We start from the raw sequence: 23351 nt of genomic DNA, 5'->3' as shown, positions 1-23351 counted from the left end.
CCACTCACTTAACCTGTCTACATCACTTTGCAGACTCTTTGTGTCCTCCTCACAGCTTACTTTCTCTTAAGTGGTAAGTAACATTTGTGCTACACAAGTGCCAGACAATGACCATCTCCAATAAGAGAGAGTCTAACCACCTTCCCTTGACATTCAGTGGCATTACCATCGTCGAATGCCCCCTCCATCATCATCCTGGGGGTCACCATTGACCAGAAACTCAACTGGACCAGCCACATAAATGCCGTGGCTACTAGAGCAGGTCAGAGACTGGGTATTCTGCGGCGAGTGACTCACCTCCTCACTCCCCTAAGCTTCTCCACCACCTACAAGGCATGTCAGGAGTGTGATGGAATACACTCCACTTGCCCGGATAGGTGCAGATGCAACAACACTCAAGAAGCTCAACGCCAACCAGGACAAAGCAGTCGCTTGATTGGCAGCCCATCCACCACCTTAAACATCCACTCCCTCCACCACCACCAGCGTGGCTGCAGTGTGTACCATCTACAGGATGTACTACAACAAGTCGCCATGTGTGTATTCTGTGACTCCCACGATGTAGTGGACTCCAAAGGTTCTGAGGTTATTCGCTGAAGAACTTAAGTATCTTTACTGTTCCTTGCTGCTTAATTTTCTGTGCTCTTCTCTCCTTTTCTGTCACGATTTCTTTCTCCACTGAACCGGCTTCAATTATTTAACTCTGCTGAATTCTCTCAGGATGGATTTCTCTCTCCTCCTTCTTGATCTCTGCCATTTCGTCCCTCTACGGGGCTGAATTCTGCTTTTAACTAGGCAGCCTTGGCCTGGGTCTATCCAGCAGCCTGAAGCAATGCTTTGCGCTGTCTCACAAGTGTGATGTGGAAACTGGCGTGGATTCCTGCCATATTTTCCGCTTGGCGCAGCAGAATTCCAGAGAGGAATAAAATAAAATAGCAGCATAAATACTGCAGTCACTTCCTCCCCAGGGTGAAAACCGGGGGCAGGGTTTTCATTAAAAGGAGCCTTTCCTGCATCGAACTCAAATGGAAGAGTCTTCACACTAACATATTTTGACATTTTTTGGTGGATTATTGCTGTAATGGAGCTGATGGATGCCCATGACGAGAAATGGAACATTTCCCTATTTCTGCCACCCAGCCTCAACATTAAGGCCCTGAATTTCCTCTTTGGGCACAATCAGCATTTGGGTGCAAATTGCACTGGCTGGGTTTTTCTTGCGAGTTTCCGCTAAAATGATCAATGGAAGATTTTATGTTTGTGATTTTTAAAAATTTGTTCATGGGATGTGGGCGTCGCTGGCGAGGCCAGCATTTATTGCCCATCCCTAATTGCCCTTGAGGGCAATTAGGGATGGGCAATAAATGCTGGCCTTGCCAGCGACGCCCACATCCCATGAACGAAAAAAAATGCATTAAGAAATCATAAACGTAAAATCTTCCATTGATCAACGCAATCCAGGAGCTTAAAAGAGCATAAGTGGTTTTTTTGCAATAAAAAATATTCATTGATGTTGTTAAGAAATATTTAAGTGTGGTAACCTGGTGCAGTTTTATTATTGGGTTTATTAGAAACAATAAGCATTTTTAACATGCGTGTCCAGTTCTCCAACTGTTTAAAATCACTGAGAATGACTCTAAAAAACTATACTGTAGCATTTACCACTCTCACTGGTGTACGCTGGTGAGTTTCTCAGTAAATTAAATATTTAAAAACATTTAAGCCGTGCCTACTAGTGCCTTTGCGCCTAAGAAAACGAGTTTAATTTTAAAAGCCTGATAAATAATATATATAACGACGAAAGGTCATTTACCTGAAACGTTAACTCTGTTTCTCTCTCCACAGATGCTGCCCGACCTGCTGAGTATTTCCAGCATTTTCTATTTTTATTCCAAATTTCCAGCATCTGCAGTATTTTGCTTTATTAATAAATATTATATACCTGTCGAAGGATGAATTACTAGTCTGGGTTTCACTGACGGTTTCAGAAACCATCAAAAACTGTGGAACGTTAACTGCCTTGTGACAGCCAAACATCAGGGCCAGGGTTCAAATTAGAATCATAGAATGATACAGCGAGAAGGAGGCCATTCGGCCCATTGTGCCTGTGCCGGCTCTTTGAAAGAGCCATCCAATTAGTCCCATTCCCCTGCTCTTTCTCCATGGCCCTGCAATTTTTTCCCTTTCAAGTATTTATCCAATTCCCCATTGAAAGTTATTATTAAATCTGCTTCCACCGCCCTTTCAGGCAGTGCATTCCTGATCAGAATAACTCGCTGCGTAAAAAAATTTCTCCTCATCTCGCCTCTGGCTCTTTAAAAGAATTTCCGATTTGACCTCGGCAACTATCCAACCGATGCAAAAGAAAGAACATCTGTCGGATGAGAAATGCCCTAGTGGTCCATGTAGCCCATTCCTTCCACAGAGCAGGCAAAATCCGTTCTTTCCCGCATTTTACCCAATTCCTCTGAGTCCGTGACGGTCCAAAGGGTGATAAATATTTGGAATAATCGGCCAGGGAGGATATTAGGGAGGTTCACCATGCAGCTGGATGCTGCAACGGCTACTGGAGGAATGAGCTTCAAATGGTCAGATGGCCTATTCTCATCCCTGATTATGTTTTAATCTCCTGAAGCAAGCTTTGCAAAACCAATGAAACAATCTTCCAAAATATTATATTACATCCTAAGTTTGTTGTCCCCAATCCTTGACAGGAAGGATGGCATCGTTTAACCAACTTCTTATTTTTGTTTCTTTGATATTTTGTTCAGTATCACGACATTTCCGTACAATTTATGCGGTGATTCTTTTTTCTCCTTGACAATTTTCTGGTCTCCTGATGTTTTCCAGCGTGTGTTGATTGCGCTTTTGTTTCTTTGCCCAAATGACTATTATTCACGCGTGGGCGTTGGCCGTGAGTGTCGGCGGGTTATTTGACTGCGGGGGGCTTCGCAGACAAGCCTGATCGTTCAATCAATCACTTGACAGTCACACGTGTGCAGCTACAGCAAGGGGTTGACGGATAGCAAGCGGGACTGGGAATCCAGGCCCATTTTTCCCCTGCCTAACCCAGCAGCGGTGCCACCAATTACAGTGCCCTTACCAGCACGCTGACTGGGATCAGTTAAATCAGCATGGACCACGGACTGAACCTGGGACCTTTCTGGTGTGGCTCAAAGACTCAATGGACAAAGTTGCTGGCTCATGGCGGGGAGCTTACTAGTTGAAACAAACACACAATTGATTTACACGTTTAGCAACTTGAATTTAGTTTTGAACAATAATTATTAAAATAACTGCTGCCAATATTTCAAATGAGTCCCCCAGGCCTCCAAAAGCACTTTCACACCAAGTTGAAACGTAAAAATAGAGGTGACTCACTCTCTAGTACGACCCGTTCGCATCTCATCACACCCACTGGGTCAACAAATAGCACGCAGGCTGCAAGAGTGCGATCTATTTATACCGGGGAACGCTTCAAACTATTAGCAGCATGATGTTGCTTGTCGGTTCAAAAGAATGCACGACCCACTTCTGCAAAGGCAATGAGAGTCCCGCGATTAAATCAAATGCTTGTGGTTGCTATGGATTGTTGTTACGATACAAATACCAGACCACATTCATGTACATTTCCACTCAGGTCAGTAGTTCATCATTATGTATTGGAGCACTACTTTCGGGTACCATAATACCCAGTGTATAAGTTACAATCACATAGAAACCACACTGATGGTCCTAAATATTCCACCCATTGACCATGAATGAGTAGAAAATCTAGCCCATTTGAGCCGATTTTGTGCTGGGCAATTAAATCACCAGATGCCCCTTCATCAGGGATGCATAAAAATGAACATGAAACTGTCTTATTAAAAACTGAATACAGTGCCAACGGGACTGGAAGTTAGTAGCATTTGCCAGACTGAGTCATAAATAACACTGGCTACGTGTAAGCATTTCCTCAATAATTTTCCAAGAACACAACACATTTTTGCAATGTAACACAAAGGCTAATTGAAGTGTTGATTTATAAAAATGAGAAGCAGGAGCACGAAGTATTGACATTTTTTTTCTCCCTCCTTCACTGAAGGTGCAGACTCCAGCTCAGTTGCAGTTTCATGGGTGCTAGCAGCCGTCTGGTATTTTGCCCAGGTAACCATGCTGCAAGGCTGAGCCCAGACGGTGAACTGGGGAGGGATCCAGTCCTTGCTCATGCACGTAGTCCCCAGCAGAGGCCACTGCATCACAGTCAGAAGCAGGGAATCCTGGCTGATCTTTGCACTGCCTAATCCTGAGGACAATTTTCCTGCTCCTAGTCCTGATCAGTTAACCCAGCACAGGCCAATACTTCAACGGAGAACCTTCCTGATCTGTGTGCCTCAACAGTAGAACATAGTGGTGCAGTTATCCATCAGGAAAATATTTTTATATTTTCTTAATTATTTTTAAACAAATTGTAACAGAGAATACCATAGATGTGAAATTAAAATGAATATTTGATGCTTCATATATATCTCTGCATGCCTTTTTGAAATATGTTGTATGCGTATAAAATTCGCTCCATGTCTCCCTCTCCCCTGCTACCCTCTCCAACCTCTCTCCCCTTCTCCTCCTCTTTCTTTCCTCTCCCTTCTACCCTCCCTGCTATCCTCCTTCCGTCCCCCCACCCCGTGCATTTATATAGCCCCTCACCATGCCCCCGGGTCATTTTACAGCCAACCCTTTAGAAGTGCAGTGATGGTTGTTATGTATGCAAATATGGCAGCCAATTTGCAAATAGCAAAGTCCCACAAAATGCAAATGGTGATCAGATAATAGTATCTGGCGGCGTAGGGTAAAGGAAGAGTATTGGCCAGGACACCAGGAGAACTCTCTACTCTTCTTCGAGTGGGGTCATGGGACTTTTTACACCCATCTGAGCAGGCAGACGAGGCTCCAGTTGAACATCTCAGCTGGAAAATGACACCTCCACCAATGCAGCACTCCCTCAGTACTGCACGTAAGTGTCTGCCTAGATTACGTGCTTATGTCTTGTTGTGGGACTTAAACCCACAACCTTCTGACTTAGAGGTGAGAGTTAAGAACTGACCCATGTCTGAGTTCGCTCCGCTCCCCTGAGGTAACTTGATTTTGTGGTTAAATGGCTAATTCAGAGCACCTGCTCCACGGAGCAAGTTGGGTTTTTGGACCAAGTAGGCGCTATGTTGTTTGCAACGTGACTTGAGCTTCTTTGCATGTTCATGCTTTGAACACTGAAAGGCATTTTCAGTTTTAAAAATAGGCATGCATGTCTTTTCTGTTACACAATAACCAACCATTTCTTCAAAATCTCCAATGATGTTTTACAAAATGCATTCAAGCACAACTATCCAATTGCTGATCGACATCTTCCACAGTTTAACCTGACTAACCCCCTAGGGCCGCAGCCAACCATTGTTTCAATCCCTTAAATACCCAGTGCTACCCCACTGGCAAACTCAAACACCATGTGAGCAAAGTAGACAAGCATGTAATGAAATATACAAGCCTATGTGAAAAAAAAAATCAAAAGCTAAAAACAGAACAGGGCGATGATCTAAATCTCTTGCAATTTCTATTGAGACAGCGAGGTAAACAGCAAAGCCCACCACCAGGGCTTAAAAGAAAGAAAGATTTGCATTTATATAGCGCCTTTCACGACCTCAACAACAACTCGCATTTATATAGTGCTTTTAACGTAGTAAAACATCCCAGGGGGTTTCACAAGAGTATTATCAAACAAAATTTGACATTGAGCCACATAAGGAGATATTAGGACAGGTGAGGTCAAAGAGAAAGGTTTTAAGGAGCTTCTTACAGGAGGAGAGAGAGGCAGAGAGGTTGAGGGAGGGAATTCCAGAGCTTAGGGCCTAGGCAGCTGACCTCAGGATGTCCCAAAGCATTTTACAGCCAATGAAGTACTGTTCTGAAGTGTAGTCACTGTTATAATGTAGGAAATGCAGCAGCCAATTTGCACACAGCGAGGTCCCACAAACAGCAATGAGATAAATGAACAGATAATCTGTTTTAGTGATGTCAGTTGAGACATAAATATTGGGCAAGGCACCTGGGAGAATTCCCCTACTCTTCTCCAAAATAGTGCCAAGGGAACTTCTATATCCACCTGAGAGGGCAAATAGGGTTGCAGTTTAACATCTCATCTGAAAGTCGACACCATGGACAGTGCAGCATTCCCTCAGTACAACACTGGGAGGGTCAGCCTAGATTTTGTGCTTAAGTCTCTGGAGTGGGACTTGAACCCATGACCACCTGACTTAAGAGACAAGAGTGCTGCCCACTGAGCCACAGCTAACACCTTGAAAAGAATGAAAGAGGAAGGGGGTAAATCAGGAAATAGTGGCACCAAGTTTGTGTTTTGAAAGCCTGAGAGATTGCAGGAGGCAGGGAAGACCTCAGGGAGGTTTTAAGGTGCAGGTGGCATGAAAATTAACTTCAGCACAAGGAGGATGATGAGGAGCAATACCTTCTATCTAAGGGGATTGGTTCACGTGTTTCACAGTGAGCTGCTTGTGGACCCCACCATCAATTAATATACTTAAGACCCATTCCCATGAATGCTCAGCTCCATACAAATTAGCAGCTCTGATTTTTCTCTGATAATTGCCAAACAAAATAGAGGCAGGGAAGATGAAACCCCAAGTCAGACGTCAGAAATTCTCTTTGGTGAATTTGTACTGCTTCAATCTCCACAATCCTGTCAAGCTCCTCACACAAAGGGAATCTGCCATGAATGATAATGAGATGCACTGATACACACGGATAGTCGCAAAAAAACTGCTGTGTTATCTGCGCTCTTCAAAACAATATTTTCGAAACAAACCCTACAGGACTTATCAATCAGGAATTAAATGAAAAGTGCCACTGTTCAGTTCTAAGCTAGTCACAAAAATGCCACATCTGTTATTTACAGTGCTTAGAGAAACAATTCTATAAAATTAAATCTAATAAATAACACTTGCCTTTAGATAATGACTGGTCACATTGTCAAAATGTATCAAAGAGCTTCACGTACAATCATAGAACGATACAGCACAGAAGGAGGCCATTCGGCCTATCGTGCCTGTGCTGGCTCTTTGGAGGAGCTATCCAATTAGTCCCACTCCTCTGCTCTTTTCCCATAGCTCTGTAAATTTTTTCTTTTTAAGTAGAAATCTAATTTCCTTTTGAAAGTTACTACTGAATCTGTTTCCATTACCCTTTCAGGCGGCGCATTCCAGACCATAACAACTCACTGAATAAATAAAATTCTCCTCATCTCCCCCCTGGCTTTTTTGCCAATTATTTTAAATTTGCATCCTCTGGTTACCGACCCTCCTGCCAGTGGAAACAGTTTCTCCCTATCTGCACCATCAAAATCCCTCAAAATTTTGAATGCCTTTATTAAATTTCCCTGTAACCTTCTCCGCTCCAAGGAGAACAATCCCAGCTTCTCCAGTCTCTCCGCATAATTGAAACCTCTCATCCCCGGTACCGTTCTAGCAAAGCTCCTCTGCACCCTCTCCAAGGCCTTGACGTCCTTTCTAAAGCGTGGTGCCCAGAATCGGACACGATGCTCTAGCTGAGGCCTAACCAGTGAACTACTGTGAAGCGCAGTGACTGTTATTTTAGTAAATGCGGCACTAACGTCCCACAAATATCAGGGAAGTGAATGACCAATCTGTGTTGGGGGATACACTGTGATGGGGAAAGTGTCACAGGAAGTAAGTGTGACACTTGCAAGAAGTACGTTCCTGTGTCCGTCACACTACAAAATAACATACGTGAAAGTGTCACTTCATACATGTGTGCATATGATGTTTGCACCTGATTGGCTGAAATATCATTCATAAATCAGCAAATTACAGCTGAACAATATGTGAAAAAAAGTATAACAAGAGTAAGTGAGCCAGTAATTTCCTGCTGGTTTTTTCTGGCCGCTCCCTAAAAGGGAAGAGCCGGGGATTTACAAGCACCTGCCAATCCAGAGGAACTTCTCGCAATTAGACTCTAATTGACCTCAGCATATGCTTATTTAGAGCAGTTCCCCAAAGGAATTGGCTTAGAGGTACAGGCCAGGTTAAACACAACGCCATCTTAGCAGGTAAAATAGCTCCAAACCCCTGGACTTACCTGCGAGAAAGCCATGGAGAATCAGCCAAGAAGCTAAAGCCAAAGACAACTTCACAATGTCTCCAGGGTCCAGTCCTCAAGGGAAAAAGGCCAATCATTTTAATTGATTATCACCCATTAACCAATATTGCATTAGAAATTTACAGAATGAATTATATAAGCAATACCTCATGGAACAGTTTGATTCTGAGGATTATGATAAGATCCTTTTTGAGAAGATTGGTGTCAGTATTTCTGGGCTAGGGGAGGGGACAATAATCAGTTCAGATTCCTGCAGCTGAGTGCTATTCAGTGACCCTGCTGAAACGTGTGTTGTATGGACATCAGGTGAGAACAGGATGAGCTTGCCTGAGTTCCCCACTGTCGCCCGCCCCCCACCCCACCCTCTCCCCCACGCCCCCCCCCCTCTGCCTCACACACACACTTGGCCACAGTTGAATTCTGTCCTGTCGGTCTGTACCAGGGGTCATACTATGCTCACTGAAGTAGGATTACTTGAGGGGATTCATCAAACCTTTATTTTTTTTGTCTATACTTGTGAAAACAGACCTGCTTCAACTTTGCAAACAACACTCCAAAAATCAAGGAATCATTGAATGATACAGCACAGAAGGAGGCCATTTGGCCTATCGTGCCTGTGTCGGCTCTTTGGAACAGCTATCCAATTAGCCCCATGCCCCTGCTCTTTCCCCGTAGCCCTGCAAATCTTTTGCCGCAAGTATTTATCCAATTCCCTTTTAAAAGTTATGATTGAATCTGCTTCCATCACCCTTTCAAGCAGTGCATTCCAGATCATAACAACTCGCTGAGTAGATTTTTTCCCCTCATCTCCCCTCTGGTTCTTTTGCCAATTACTTTAAATCTGTGTCCTCTGGTTACCGAGTCTTCTGCCACTGGAAACAGTTTCTCCTTATTTAATCTATCAAAACCCTTCATGATTTTGAACACATCTATCAAATCTCCTCTCAACCTTCTCTGCTTTAAGGAGAACAATCCCAAATTCTCTAATCTCTCCACATAACTGAAGTCCCGCATCCCTGGGGTCCCATTCTAATAAATCTCCTTTGCACCCTCTCCGAGGCCTTGACATCCTTCCTAAAGTGTGGTGCCCAGAATTGAACACAATACTCCAGCTGGGGCCTAACGAGTGTTTTATAAAGGTTTAGTATAACTTCCTTGCTTTTGTACTCTATGCCTCAATTAATAAAGACAAGGATCCTGTATGCCTTCTCAACTTGTCCTGCCACCTTCGTAAATTTGTGTACGTAAGCCCCCAGGTCTCACTGTTCCTGCCCCCCCCACCCCTTTAAAATTGTACCATTTAGTTTATACTGCCTCTCCTCATTCTTCCTTCCAAAACGAATCACTTCACACTTCTCTGCGTTAAATTTCAGCAGTCTGTCTATGTCCTCCTGCAGTCTGTTACTATCCTCCTCACTGCTTACTACATTTCCGAGTTTCGAATTAGCTGCAAACTTTGAAATTATGTACTTTATACCCAAGTCCAGGTCATTAATATATATCAAAAAAAGCAGAGGTCTTAACACCCACCCCTGGGGGACACCACTGTATACCTCCCTCCAGTCTGAAAAACAACCTTTCAACACTACTCCCAGTTTTCTGTCCCTTAGCCAATTTCATATCCATGCAACCACTGCCCCTTTAATCCCATGGGCTTCAATTTTGCTAATAAGTCTATTATGTGGTACTTTATCAAACGCTTTTTGAAAGTCCACATACATATCAACCTCACTACCCTCATCAATCCTCTCCGTTACTTCAGCAAAGAACTCAATCAAGTTAGTCAAACACAATTAGCCTTTAACAAATCCGTGCTGGCTTTCATTTGGTAACCCAAGAGATGAAGAAACCACAAAAATTGATTGTCCCTTCAATTCATTCATTGATTTAATGGTAAAAACCTTGTTCTGACAGCTTGTGGGCTCCTCGCTGAAAAGGAGTGTTCAAGATCCACACGTTTGATTTTATTGCTAACATATGCTGCTCCTCTCTTTTGGTACAAACTGTTCCAAAGAACAGGATGAATGAATATTTGGAACAGACTACATCAAACCATAGCATGACTGGTGGAAGGGCCCAGTGGGAATAAGGAGGGCAACACAGATGTGGCAACGCATCAAACACAATAATTATAGTAAGAGATCTTATAATTATCAAATAGTGAAAAACAGAAGCTTGGTACTTGGTACTTTAAAAGTATATAATATATATAATCATCTCCTGGCTGGTAGCATGAACCTTGCCTTTCAGTGAGGAGCCCATGAGCTGCCAGGCGGCTTCAGACTGGCTCTCAGGCTGATCAATGTTTGAGGAAGCCATTGCTCTTGGGAAGCTTTCCCACTGACCTGGTGGGTTCCCTCTGCTTTCCCACTGACCTGGTGGATTCCCTCTGCTTTCCCACTGACCTGGTGGATTCCCTCTGCTTTCCCATCGACCTGGTGGGTTCCCCCTGCTTTCCCATTGTCCTGATGGGTTCCCTCTGCTTTCCCATTGACCTGGTGGGTTCCCTCTGCTTTCCCATTGACCCGGTGGGTTCCCTCTGCTTTCCCATTGACCTGGTGGGTTCCCTCTGCTTTCCCATTGACCTGGTGGGTTCCCTCTGCTTTCCCATCGACCTGGTGGGTTCCCTCTGCTTTCCCATTGACCTGGTGGGTTCCCTCTGCTTTCCCATTGACCTGATGTGTTCCCTCTGCTTTCCCACTGACCTGATGGGTTCCCTCTGCTTTCCCATTGACCTGATGGGTTCCCTCTGCTTTCCCACTGACCTGGTGGGTTCCCTCTGGAGGTAAAGACCTAATGTTTAAGAAAAACATTGCTCAGTATTATTCTGAATATAGTTTTTGTCAATATCTATGAGGGTTTTTTTTGAATAAAACATGAAAAGAAAGACTTTCAGTTATATAGTGCATGATCATATCTCTTGAAAACCTCCAGGAGTGCTTCACACACAATGGATTATTTTGAAGTGTATGGCTGTTATCATGTAGGCAAACACAGCAGCAATTTTGCAAGCAACAAGGTCCCATTAACAGCAATGAAATGAATGAACAATTAATCAGCTTTTGGTGGTGTTGGTTGAAAGAGAAACTGAGAGTACTCACGACTCTTCTTGAAATAGTGCCATGGGATCTTTAAAGTCCACCTGACCAGGCAGATGGGGCCTTGGTTTAACGTCTCATCTGCTCTCCCTGCAGGCTTTCCTTCCCATTTGAGTTGGGATTTACTTGGAAGAATCCAAGCCAAAAATCAGGCGAGCTGCTCATTTGTAACCGCGTTTGCCTGAAACGGGCTGGTTGATTTGTGCCGTGAGGTTGGTGTCAAAGAAGCTGAGGAAAAATGTTTTCACCCAGAGGGTGGTGGGGGTCTGGAACTCACTGCCTGAGAGGGGTGGCAGAGGCAGAAACCCTCAACTCATTTAAAAGGTACCCGGATGTGCACCTGAAGTGCCACGACCTACAAGGCTGTGGACCAAGTGCTGGAAAGTGGGATTAGGCTGGGTGGCTCATTTTCGGCCGGCATGGACACGATGGGCCGAATGGGCTCCTTCTGTGCCATAAATTTTCTATGATTCTAAGTTGCTTCCTTATACAAAACTGGATCATTCTCAGTCTCTCGACTGCTCTGGGAATGTTATTCCCTTATTACAACCAGTAATTTCCTGCCTTACTGCTCATTGTGGGGAGTTTACTGTGACTTTCGGAACCTTCTCGAGAGTGTGACAATACCTGACATGCTGGTGGATTTCATTGAGGACTGACTGTTCTTCCGTTTTTTCTTTCCATCAGGCCACCTGCAACGGAAAAATTAGACTTTAGTGCACTCAGTCCCCACAGCATCTGTCAGTCTCAGGGAGTTGTTTCAAACACTACCATTAGTTGCCATGGTAAAACCAACCAAGTGAATTAAGAAAAGACCGAAAATATATTACAAGTGTCATACAGTGCCTTTAAATCCAGGGCCTTCCTTTTTATAGGCCTAGTGGGAAGCCTGACTATAAAGTGCTGGTGGCTACCTCCAGTGGTGTCAATAATAATCATAGAATCATAACAGCACAGAAGAAAGCCATTCGGCCCATCGAGCCCGTGCCAGCTCTAATCTAATTTCTGCTGATGTGTAGCTAAAATACGTGCAGTCTGGATTATGTGTGGACAAGAGTAATTTTTCTCCCCTCCTCCTTTTATTTATCTGCTTCCTACATTTTTTTGCCCCCTCTCTCCCTCCCATGCCCATCTGAGAGGACAATGCCTGCTTCAGGCAGTGTCATTTCAGCTCCTGAGCAGACAGCTCCAAGGTACAGAGTGAGCTGGTTGATGGGTTTTTGCTGCTGCTCTGTGCACTTCAGACCCCAGGCTGGCAGTACAACCAGGCTAATAAAAAAAAACCGAGGGCTCCATAAAACCAATTCCTGTACTAATGTGGTGGGCTCCTGTATGTTTAGGGAGCTTCCAGTGAACAACTCCCAAATGGAGGTCAGATGTATGACGCACAAAATGGTAGCAAAACTGGCCTCCAACGTGTCCTGGGCCACTTTTGTACTTATAGTCCGGGCCACAAGTACATCATTGCTGAATAAAACAAATCCTGATTTTATTATGTGGATTTTTACTGGAGTTTTGGGATCGTATTCTGAGATTCTGCCTGTTCATAATTAGGCCCGTTGGTGTATGCTGAGTAAATAGATTAAATTCCGTTTTTATTGCACATTTTCTGGCTTTATTACTGGTGGTTTGGGAGTTCAGATTCTGCAATCTGTCCATTTTTATGTGGATAATCAGTGGCTTTGCTCACAGTTGTAGCTCAGAAGCTGCATCAGAAAAGGGGCTGGGAGCAGATATTGTCCCCTCATACAGGCATAGGGGAAGGCAGTCCTATTAAGATAGGCTGGGGCAGACTCTGTCATTCTATACTGGCATGGAGGGGGGTTGGGGTTTTATAAAGGTAATAAGCAAATAAATAAAAAAGGGAAAGTACAATTCTCGCAGACACGCACAGTCTGGACTAACTGAACCAATTTTAACTACACGTCAACAGAAATGAGTTGTCGTCAGTGCTGTCACTGAGGGTAGCAACGTGCCAGTCAGGCATCCAGTTGGGAGCTTATAAAAGGAAGTCACTGTATTTAAAAGGATACTACAATTTGGAAATTTCCAAGTCCCTGTAGTATATTTTTGCTCTTTTTCAAAATCATTGTTGTCAGTATTTTTCTCTTGCCCTGCAATTTAAGTCCCGTCCACTCACCGCTGCTCACGGGCAATGTTAGGTAGTGAAAATGTCAGGGGGTGCTAGGAGGAGAGTTTGCACCAGTGATTCGACAAGCACGGACCTTCCTGTTTAACCGTGCTGCTGTGTGCTAAGTGCCGGGAAAGAGACCGTGAAGGCAGAAGGGACAGTCAGTCAGCCCGTCATTTTTTTTTTTGCGCCTGCGGTTCACGCCGGAGTGCTTCCTCCGCCAGCACACGGGTGGTCTCCCGATTCTCCGAACATCTCGCACAAAACCGCGAGCAAAGACACTCCAGTACAGGGGGCCCACCCTTTACGCTGTAAATTGTAATCACAATTGCAAACTGCAGGCAAGTCCCATATGCTCAAGGCGTGTGATCAGATGTCACGTGATCAAACCTCCACGAATACGTCCAGCTGAAGTTGGCAACTCCATGCGGGGCTGTTATTCACTGAACAAATGTGGGGGGAGGAGCAGAAGCTTTGACAATCCCCCTTTCATTAAGAATAGATTTTAGAAAAGAAAGATAAAATCTAACTGCAACATTTAAGTTATTAATTGCAGGTTACTGGGTCATTTCACCAACTCTCTGGGGCATAGACTTCCTGTTTTGTTCATAACTTTATTAAAACTCAACCTTAATTATGCCTCTCTGCTGCAAGGCAGAGTCACGTGGCATCTAATTCCACCACTTTTGTATCTCCGTGTACTCTGCACACTTCAGTGACCATGGATGAGTTGGCTTATTTGATCTGTTTTGACAACCCGGCCTAAAATGTACAAATAAATTATCTTTCAGGGTTCTGCAAGCATAATGTCCTCATTTGCAGATTGAGAGGAATTGAACACAACTTTGGGATGGAAATCCCAGGGATCATTGCAGGAACGCCTGCCAGAAAATCAACAAATACTAAAATCAACAAATCGGCCGAGAAATTTGATGGCACCGTGCCTGTTTTTCAGGTGCTAAACGGACGGCGAAGTTTCCAATATGGCGGGCAGGAAGAGCGCCGTCCGCCATATTGATGTACGCAAAAAAAAAAGGCGTCCAGGGCCCACGCCTGCAAAAGGCAAATAGGAGCCAAATGCCTGTTTGAGGCCCCCCCTGTGCAAAATTGTCCTGAATGCAGCCGGCCCCAGGTCCACATGCGACCTGACCAGCAGTCCTTAAAGGGAGCGATGGAGGCCACCACAAGAGGTAGATTTGTTAAAATGTACTTACCTGAATCTGGAGCCAGTAGGAGCAGAAGTGCTCCTCCCGGCTCCACATTAAAACCACGGGCTGTCGCCAGACGCCACTTCCCCCTCCCCCCCTCCCCCCCCTCCCCGATTGCCTGACCGACACCCCCCCTCCCCCCCATCCCGATGACCTAATCATCCCTTATCCCGGTCGCTTGATCGACCCCTGTCTTGATCGATCACCCCCAACCCCCCGATAACAATGATTAAATATATATATATCTATAAAACTATTAAAATGTAAGTGCACACAGAGTTTTAACTCCTTCCCTCTTTGATCCTTGGTTTGGGGCAGGAGGCTAAAATGTGCCCTGTACCCCAGGACCTGTGTGTCCCATCTGAAGAGCACGTCAGATCTATGAAGGGAATAAATGCACACAATCTACATCATACTACTATGGCTACAACTATTTGCATTTATCTAGCTCCTTTAACATATTCAACAAAAAAAATTGGTGCAGGGTTAAAGAAGAAGAGATTCGGAGGGCTGACCAAAAGCTTGGTCAATGAGATGGGTTCGAAGGAGGGTCTTAAAGGAGGGAGGTAGAGAGATGTGTGTGTTTAGGAAGGAAATTACACAGAAGGTGCGGGAGAGTGTTACAGAGATAGGGAGGGATGAGACTGTGAGGGGATTTAAACACGAGGATGAGGATTTTAAACTTGAGGCATTGGTGGACTGGGAGTCAATGTAGGTCCACAAGGACAGGGCCAATGGGTGAGTGGAACTTGATGTGGGATTGGATAGAGGAAGCAGAGTTTTGGATGAGCTGATGTTTAAGGAGGGTGGAGGATGGGTGGACCACCAGGAGAGCATTAAAGTAATCAATTCTGGGGGTGACAGCAACATGAATGAGCGTTTCAGTGTTAGGTGGGCTGAGGTCGGGGGGAGAGGCAGGCGGTGTAACGGAGGTGGAAGTAGGTGGTGTTTGTGATGGATACAGTACAGTACATGTTAAGGGAGGTCCACCAACATGGACTGTCCACTCACACTCTCAAAACTTTAGCATAGGGCCTTCCTGAACTCTTGAGAAAATTCTGAAAATTCTAGACAGCCTCTATGCATTACCAAACATGTCAGTAATTCTTCCACCATAAATTTGTGGCAGCAGATGCAAAGGCTGAAATGGTGACATCATCAGGTTGCTGATGTATCTATCCAAACATAATACGTGCATTTGTACAGCGGCTTATCAAGTCAAAATAGCTCAAAGTGCAGTGACCTACTTTTGGGGGGCAACAACTGTTGTGTAAGCAACATGCAAGGTGACAGTGCCCCTTTAAATGAGGAAAAACAAAGTTTTACATTTGCCTCTCTGATCCCCAGCGACCTCTGCTCAGTGGGAAAACCTAAGAAGTTTCTACCTTCCAAATATCAACAGTTCTTGGTGACATTTTTATGGCACTTTCGGCGCTACAGACTTAGTCAAATTCAATAACAATTGATTTACACCAAAAATAATTACAAGCTGCCAACACAGCTGTTCTGGTGTTACAAACTTGCTCGGAATTAAGGACAATTCAAAAAGATGGTTTGTGTCCTAAAACAGCCGTAGGGATCTACAGCTTCGATTAACGGTAGCTCAATGTTCTATTGATCTGAATTTCCAGTGAAACACCTCAGGTCTGAGCCAAAGTTCATTCTGCCAGATTGCAGCAGCATCGCCTACAGTTATGTTTAAACTGTGATCACCTTGACATTTTCTAACTCTTTTGTTTTCAAAGCTGCTGCAGGTAATGGCAGGTGCATACTGCCGAGCTTTTGGCGTCAGCTTTGGCTCGGTGGGAGCACTCTCGCCTCTGAGTCACTATTCTTCCTTTGGGCCAATGAGCGGCCTGGGGATACTGCAGGCGCTGGCCTGCCCCCTGGCTGGGCCTAGAGTCCGAAGATCTTGGAGGAAATTGGGAGTTCAGTTGGAGGCTTCTCAAACCTGCGTTGCCAAGATCAGGGCTGAGTTGGAGAGCAGCGTCCAGAAGGTCCCAGTGCTTCTAATCGTCCTGGGGAACAGGAGTAAGGGTTGAATAAAAATCTGAACTTGTCTGCGCACTCTTCTGCTTGTCCCCAGGACCCCGGCAGATGCTCATTATCCACGGGAATCTGGGGGTCATGCTGGGAACGCCCCTTCCAGCTTCACTTAAATAGGCCTGCTGGGCTTGTACCCACTTCAAGTGCAGAATGGAGCCGGAGACTTGATGTAATGGTCCTCTGCCCCATTTCCTTCTTCCTTGTGCCTAGAGAGTACCGATTCCCCAGGCACATGCAAGATGAAAATTTCCTACATACTTTTTTTTTGTTGGGGGGAGGGCGGTGGGGGGGGAGGAGTGGAGAAGTCAAATTTTTGTCAGGATGAGGAATATCACTGCTCAGGAAATTCAGCCAAAGGGAATACTTCTGATGCCCAGTTCCGGCACCAAGCATTTCCAGCCGAGGAAACTGTGAGCTGGTTGCGGGCTAACGCATGCTCTATTCTGCCCTGATGATCTATGCTTACCCCAGCTCTAGAACAGCAGTGCCTCACCAACAAAATGTCAATGCAGCATTAAATTGTGGTCAACTTCACCCTGTTATTCCGTACCCGACAGGACCTGGGTTGATGGTGCCTGAATTCATTTCACTTCAGAGCCTTGGAATTAAGCAACTGAGAAGGGAGACTTTCGGCCTCTGGGCTGGACTGGGAAAAAAAAAACAGCTTCCGGAGACGAATGGAAAATGTTCCCACAGATTACATCACACAGTTTCTCTATAGAAGAAAGTTAAAAGCTTAATGTGGGAAACTCTCAATGAAGTCAGGCTCTGACAAAGACCGGCTTTGTTATATATTTGTCAAATATATTTGTAATGAACCTTTCTTGCTCCCTACCCTTGAAATTTCTAGAATTTGATTATTTTTTTCTAATACATATCTAATTTTGAACGAGGAAACATTTACACACTCCAAGAATTCTGGCTGGAGTAACACCAATAAAAACAAAATGGAGTACTCAAAGGAAATTACAAATGGTATGTTATTTTTGGTAAGGATAACTTTGAGAGCATTGATTGTTTGCTCATTGTACCTGTTTATTTGAGATTACTGAAAGGAATGAATAATATTTAGGGCCTATCTTTGTGTTTATCACCCAATGAGCATCTGGCAATGGCAGCAAGATTACTGTCTGTCTAGTTTTGGACCAGAAATTTCCCACTCTTGAGCAGGAAATCACTAAATTGCAAACCAGACACTTAAAAATGTGATCTTTTTTATTTCCGTGTGTTACGAGGATGGAGGCATCGGTTCTTAAGGTTACTATGGTGTTCAACGAATTATCAACCCGCAAAACAAAAGATCAGAAAACAAATCACATCACATTCCCCCAACCCAAGTCCCGTTTTGGACTTGGCAAAAGGTGGCAACTCTAGTTAAGGCACCGCCTGCACTCCAGCTCCTGCCAGGTGCCCTGGGGCCTAGTACTTCAGCCAGCTTCAGTCTCAGGAGCCCATTTGTTGGCCCCATGGGGCTTAGTACATTAGTTAGCTCCAGTCTCAGGATGACTATCTCTTGGAAGTGATTGGGTGGAGCTGAGGAGGTTGTCCATAGAGGGGGAAAGTTAGAGGACAAATTACTCAACAACAACTTGCATTTATACAGCGCCTTTAAAGTAGTAAAATGTCCCAAGACACTTCACCAGAGTGTTATCAAATAAAGTTTGACACCGAGCCACATAAGGAGATATTAAGGCAGGTGACCAAAAGCTTGGCCAAAGAGGTAAGTTTTAAGGAGCATCTTAAAGGAGAAGAGAGAGGTGGAGAAACAGAGAGGTTTAGGGAGGGACTTCCAGAGCTTAGGGCCTAGGCAGCTGAAGACACTTCTACCAATGGTGGAGGGATTAAAATCAGGGATGTGCAAGAGGCCAGAATTGGAGGAGCGCAGAGATCTCGGAGGGTTGTCGGGCTGGAGGAGGTCACAGAGATAGGGAGGGGCGAGGCCACGGAGGGATCTGAAAACAATCAGTCAACAAATGGTCTTGGTAGATATAAGAAAAGGGCATGAGGCTTCCTTGACAGCACAGTAATTATATCTAGTTAGTAGCTAAGCCATTCACACCAAGAAAATGCAAAGTTTGATCGTATGTCTCCGCTTAGTGAGCTGATCCGTCAGGTTTGTGGTTATGCTGCTACAATTGACTTCAGCCTCCTGGGCTAGGAAGAGGAAAATCCATCAGCATTCCCGCTGAAAGTGTTTATGTATGGAGGTGGAATGAGGAACGGATCAGGCCTGTGCTGCCTCAGGAGTCGGAGAACCTGCAAACATTCACTGTCTAAGCTCGCAGATCAATGATGGTCAACTGCACGAGGTGCAGGAGAGTGGCTGGCCATTGTGGATTGGTGTGTCAGGAAGGAGTCAGTGGCTTCATGGAAGGAGGGGACGGGAGGAAAATCGGGGGAGAAAAGGAAGGGGAAAAGGGCATCGACTCACACTCTGGGTCAGGATCGTGCACTGTCACAAGGTGAGGGGAAAGAAAAGGAAAACAGGGGAAGAGAGCGAATTAAATAGCTGTATCATCCAAATGACACTATAATACTCGCCAAAAGAAAAAAAAATCCACTGTGATTTAATCCCATGTTGTTCTTGATGTTGAATTGATTATAAAGTAATCTGTTAGGCATTCCATCTCCCTCTCTAGCCTCCAACCTGTCTCTGCCATAAACTTTATTTTCTTCCTCTATTTTTAACAATACAATGATCTCTGCTCTTCTGAATTTTCTTCTCTTGTCCCTCCCAAGCTCCAAAAATTTGGTGCGACGGACTTCCCCGTGTCTTTCAGATGAGTCGTTAAACCTTCTGCCCTCTCAGGTGGCCGTAAGAGATCTCATGGCACTATTTCGAAGCAGATTAGAGGAGCTCTCCCCGGTGTCCTGGTCAATATCTATCCCTCAGCCAACATCACTAACAAACAGGTTATCTGGTCATTATCACATTGCTGTTTGTGGGATCTTGCTGTGCGCAAATTGTCTGCCGCCTTTCCTACATTACAACGTTTGATAACGCTCCTGTGAAGCACCTTGGGACGTTTTACTACGTTAAGGATGCTATATAAATTGGAGTGCACAACAGCCCGTTAGCAGTCATTTCCTTATCTGTGACCATTTGGCTGAGAGCATCAAGTTGGGTTCTAACAAAGCAGAAGTCTACAGCAAAAAAAATACGTGTAAGGCACAAAAAAAACCTCACGAATGCTGGAAACCTGAAATAAAACAATGCTGGAACTACCCAGGAGGTCAGTCAACAGGTTAGTGTTTTGATTGAGATTGTTTGTCAGTTCCAATCTGAAACATTGGCCTGCCTCTTTTCTCTTTCAGATGCTGACCGTCCGTCCTGATCTGCATTTCCAGCATTTATTGCTTTTATATTTACAAAAAAAACAACGCTGTAGCAAATTTTAAAAAAAAGTTTTGGTCACTAATGTGGTTCCTACCCGCCAATAAGATTAAAATAAACAGCATCACGTTGGAATAGAGTGGAGTTACACTCTGTTTATGAGCTGAAAGGCACAAAGAAGCTGGGTTTTGTACTTGCTTGAATGGCAGAGGAAAGTGTGCTGTTAGTGCAAAACCTTCTGTAATCTCTTTAGTACATGGCATGTCAATGCACCATTGGTTGCTAGGGCAACAGAAAAACTAGTATAATTCTTTCATTCTTTCACCCTTCCATTTCATTCCTTCTTAGATACTTTGACCTCGAAATTGTTGACGCCGTGCCTGTTTTAACAGGCATGAAACGGACTCCTAAGCATCCAACATGGCGGGCGGCGTGCATGCGCACATTCCGTGCCAGAAGTGCGCCACCCGCCATATTGAAAAAGGCTCCTGTATAGGCGTCTAGGGCCCAAGCCCTTTGCATATGCAAATAAGGGCCCCAAACGTGTTTTTAAGGCCCCGTGTCCAAAATTCGTTAGCGTCTGACTGCAGTATGCACCGTGCGTACTGCGGTCAGTATTCTCAGGCCCTTGGTGGCCAAACCAAGCGAAACAACGGGCGCTACACAGCCCAATTTAGCGCCTGTAGTATCCATAACGCATCGGTTATCCTAAATAAAGTGAGCTCTGTTTCCCTGGAATTCCATTAAAGTGAGTCATGCACACCATTAAGGTACACTGCAGCTGGTTGGGACATGTCTATGTGGGGAACTCCATTAGAATGCAGATGCTGTTCTATCCCGGAGTGAACTCCAAGTGACCACGGTGGGACACAAAGACCACCTTTAACTTGATTTTCACTGGAGCGAGCTGCAGGCAACAAGTGGTATTCATCACAGCCTGAAAATCTAACAGTATTTGAAGGGTCACCACTGTGGCGACATTTCTGCGATGTTGTGACATTTTTGCAGTGGAAACAATATCTTCGCATCGCAAATGAGGCTCCGTGTCATCCACTAAATCGCCTCACAATCAACATGATAAAAATACATTATTCCCGGAAACATTCATTCATTCTTTTGATCCAGGATTCTGCCGTCTCTCTGTATAACTGGCCACCACACCAGCTGGCATTAATGCAGTAGCTCATCTGTTTACTTTTACAGACAATTACCAATGGGTCAAACATCTAGATGGGACAAGCTTAAAGGAACTGCTGGAGGCTGCCTCCCGAAAGGGAAGGTTTTATGATTTTTACTGACCTTATTGTGGAGCCGGGAGGAGCAGGAGTGCTCCTCGTACCCCCCCCCCTACCCAGATTGCCTCCGCCCCCCCCCCACCCGGATTCTGCTTCCCCCTTGGGCCGGCGTCTGAAAAACGGGTGCTACGCAGCCCGATTTCAAGGCCATCTACTCCAATAGCCCAATCCATTCTCGTGGTAATCAGTGGTAAATAATTTTTACTACAGCAGTAATGTGCATCTTTTGCCTGTAAAAAAAACTTGTCCCATCTAGATGTTTGACCCATTGGTGATTGTCTGGAGGGCCACTTGTCCAGCCCCCATCTCCCCCCGCGGATTTGAATGTTCCTCCTTCTGTCCATCTCTTGCACCAAGGCCTCTGGTGCATCATCAGAGAACCTCGGTGCACGCACTCTCGCAGAACTGGTACAAACTCAGATCGGCAGATTGGTGAGGTCTGGCATGCAGATTGGAGGATGTGGGATTTAGTAGTGCGCAACATTTATTCAATGTTTTAACATAACTCATCAGTGTGTGAACGTAGGGATGGATCCTGCAATTGTGTTTTATGTGTGTGATATTTGATCTCTGTTCAGACTCCGTGCAGACAGCAGACTGTTATTTTTAGCAAATCTACCATTCAGAGATTTTTAAGAGACAGCCTGCCTTTAAGAGGTTGGGCTTCCCTTTTCTGGTGAAAAGTGCGAATTGCATTGAATCCTTGTGTCAACGCTGATTCAGAACGCTGCTCGAAGGTAAGTCCTCAGGCCTTACGAAAGTCTTGCCCTGCCTGCGCAGGGGCCATTGGACGCGGAGTAATAGCGGGATTGCGCTACCCCCGCCCAATAATAGGCCCTATCCAATTTTTTCCCCCTACATTTCTCTGGGTGACACAAGGATAAATGGAATAAAAAAAATTAAATGAACGGGTTAAAGCACCGCTAAATGGAATTTCAAACGAACGGATTAAACATTTGCATGCTAACATCCACACAGAGTAATTTCAAGGACTTTACACGCCGTAACCCTGACCGTGCCTGCCTGTAGACTTTATTTAACTGTCCAGGCTTGCAGCTGTTTGCAGAATTTTAACCCCCCTCCCCCACCCTCCCCTCTCCCTGCGCTGGACGGGAACGGGGCGTGCGAGCGGTAAAAATCGCACAGATGTACTTCCCGCCCCATTGCCGCTTACATTCGCGCCCGCCGCCATTTTGTCTGCGCAAGGTTGCTACTTGGCGGAGGCGCCCAACGGAGGCAGGTGGGAGCCTCGTGAATGGAATGCAAATTGGGGACCTACGATGCAATTTGGACCCTGACGCAATGTTAGAAATTGGAAGCTCAAATTCAACCTGGCAGGATCGGTCCCACAGGCAGTATTTAAAGAGTATTCAGCCACAGTAATCAGATCATTGGCGACTGTGTGCCAGTGAGCTTTTTGGAGTTGTAGTGATTTCTGACATTGGATATTGCTGGTTTCAGAGCTTATTATGGGCGCCGTTCTTACTGCACTGTACTGGGTGGAGGAAGAGGAGGAGGAAGGAGAGCAGGAATACCAAAGGCAGCAGCAGAGGCCTCAACATCAAGGAGAGGCACCTGGTGGGCCTGTGAGGAGACTGTGGCTGAGCAAGTTTGGGGGTGTGGGGGCGGCGGGGGTGGCTTGTAGAAGGCCTGAACCAGCCAACAGGGTCTACAGGCCAAGAGTAACCTTTCTGGATCTTCCTGAGAAGCAGCGCACAAGGAGGCTACATTTCTCCAGGCAGGTTGTTGCTGACCTCTGAAGTCTCCTGCAAGAAAGACCTGCTGCCTGCTGGGCCAGGGGTCCATGCCTTGCTAGGGGCTGTAAAAGTGACCACCGCCCTGAACTTCTTTGCCTCAGGATCCTTCCAGGCTGTTATTGAGGGCATCTCCCAGGCTGCAGTCCACAAGTGCAACAGGGAGGTCACCAGCGTACTAATTGCCAGGGTCAATCAGTACATCGCTTTTCCTATGGATGAGAACACTAAAAGTGAGAGAGCCTTGAGATCTGCAGTAATGGCTGACTTCCCTCAAACTATTGACTTCACTCATGTTGGCATCAGGGCACCACAATAC

General features: G+C 45.2%; 1 protein-coding gene across 3 annotated transcripts in view; it reads right to left on the bottom strand.

Moving 5' to 3' along the window:
- The window catches only part of LOC137299885 (thyroid hormone receptor alpha), a 256341-nt gene that overhangs the window by 40898 nt on the left and 192092 nt on the right, over positions 1–23351 (bottom strand). For 2 of the 3 annotated variants that reach the window (XM_067968857.1, XM_067968858.1), the window contains exon 4: positions 11892–11956. In XM_067968857.1, the coding sequence (XP_067824958.1) occupies positions 11892–11956 (65 nt within the window). Of the gene's footprint in view, positions 1–8145; positions 8217–11891; positions 11957–23351 lie in introns of those variants that run through there. The other variant, XM_067968859.1, reaches the window with a different exon arrangement.

This window comes from Heptranchias perlo, chromosome 30, assembly GCF_035084215.1.
Source record: "Heptranchias perlo isolate sHepPer1 chromosome 30, sHepPer1.hap1, whole genome shotgun sequence".
Lineage (NCBI taxonomy): Eukaryota > Metazoa > Chordata > Chondrichthyes > Hexanchiformes > Hexanchidae > Heptranchias > Heptranchias perlo.
The sequence above is the reverse complement of the archived record's forward strand: the minus strand, read 5'-3'. Positions and strand labels throughout refer to the sequence as shown.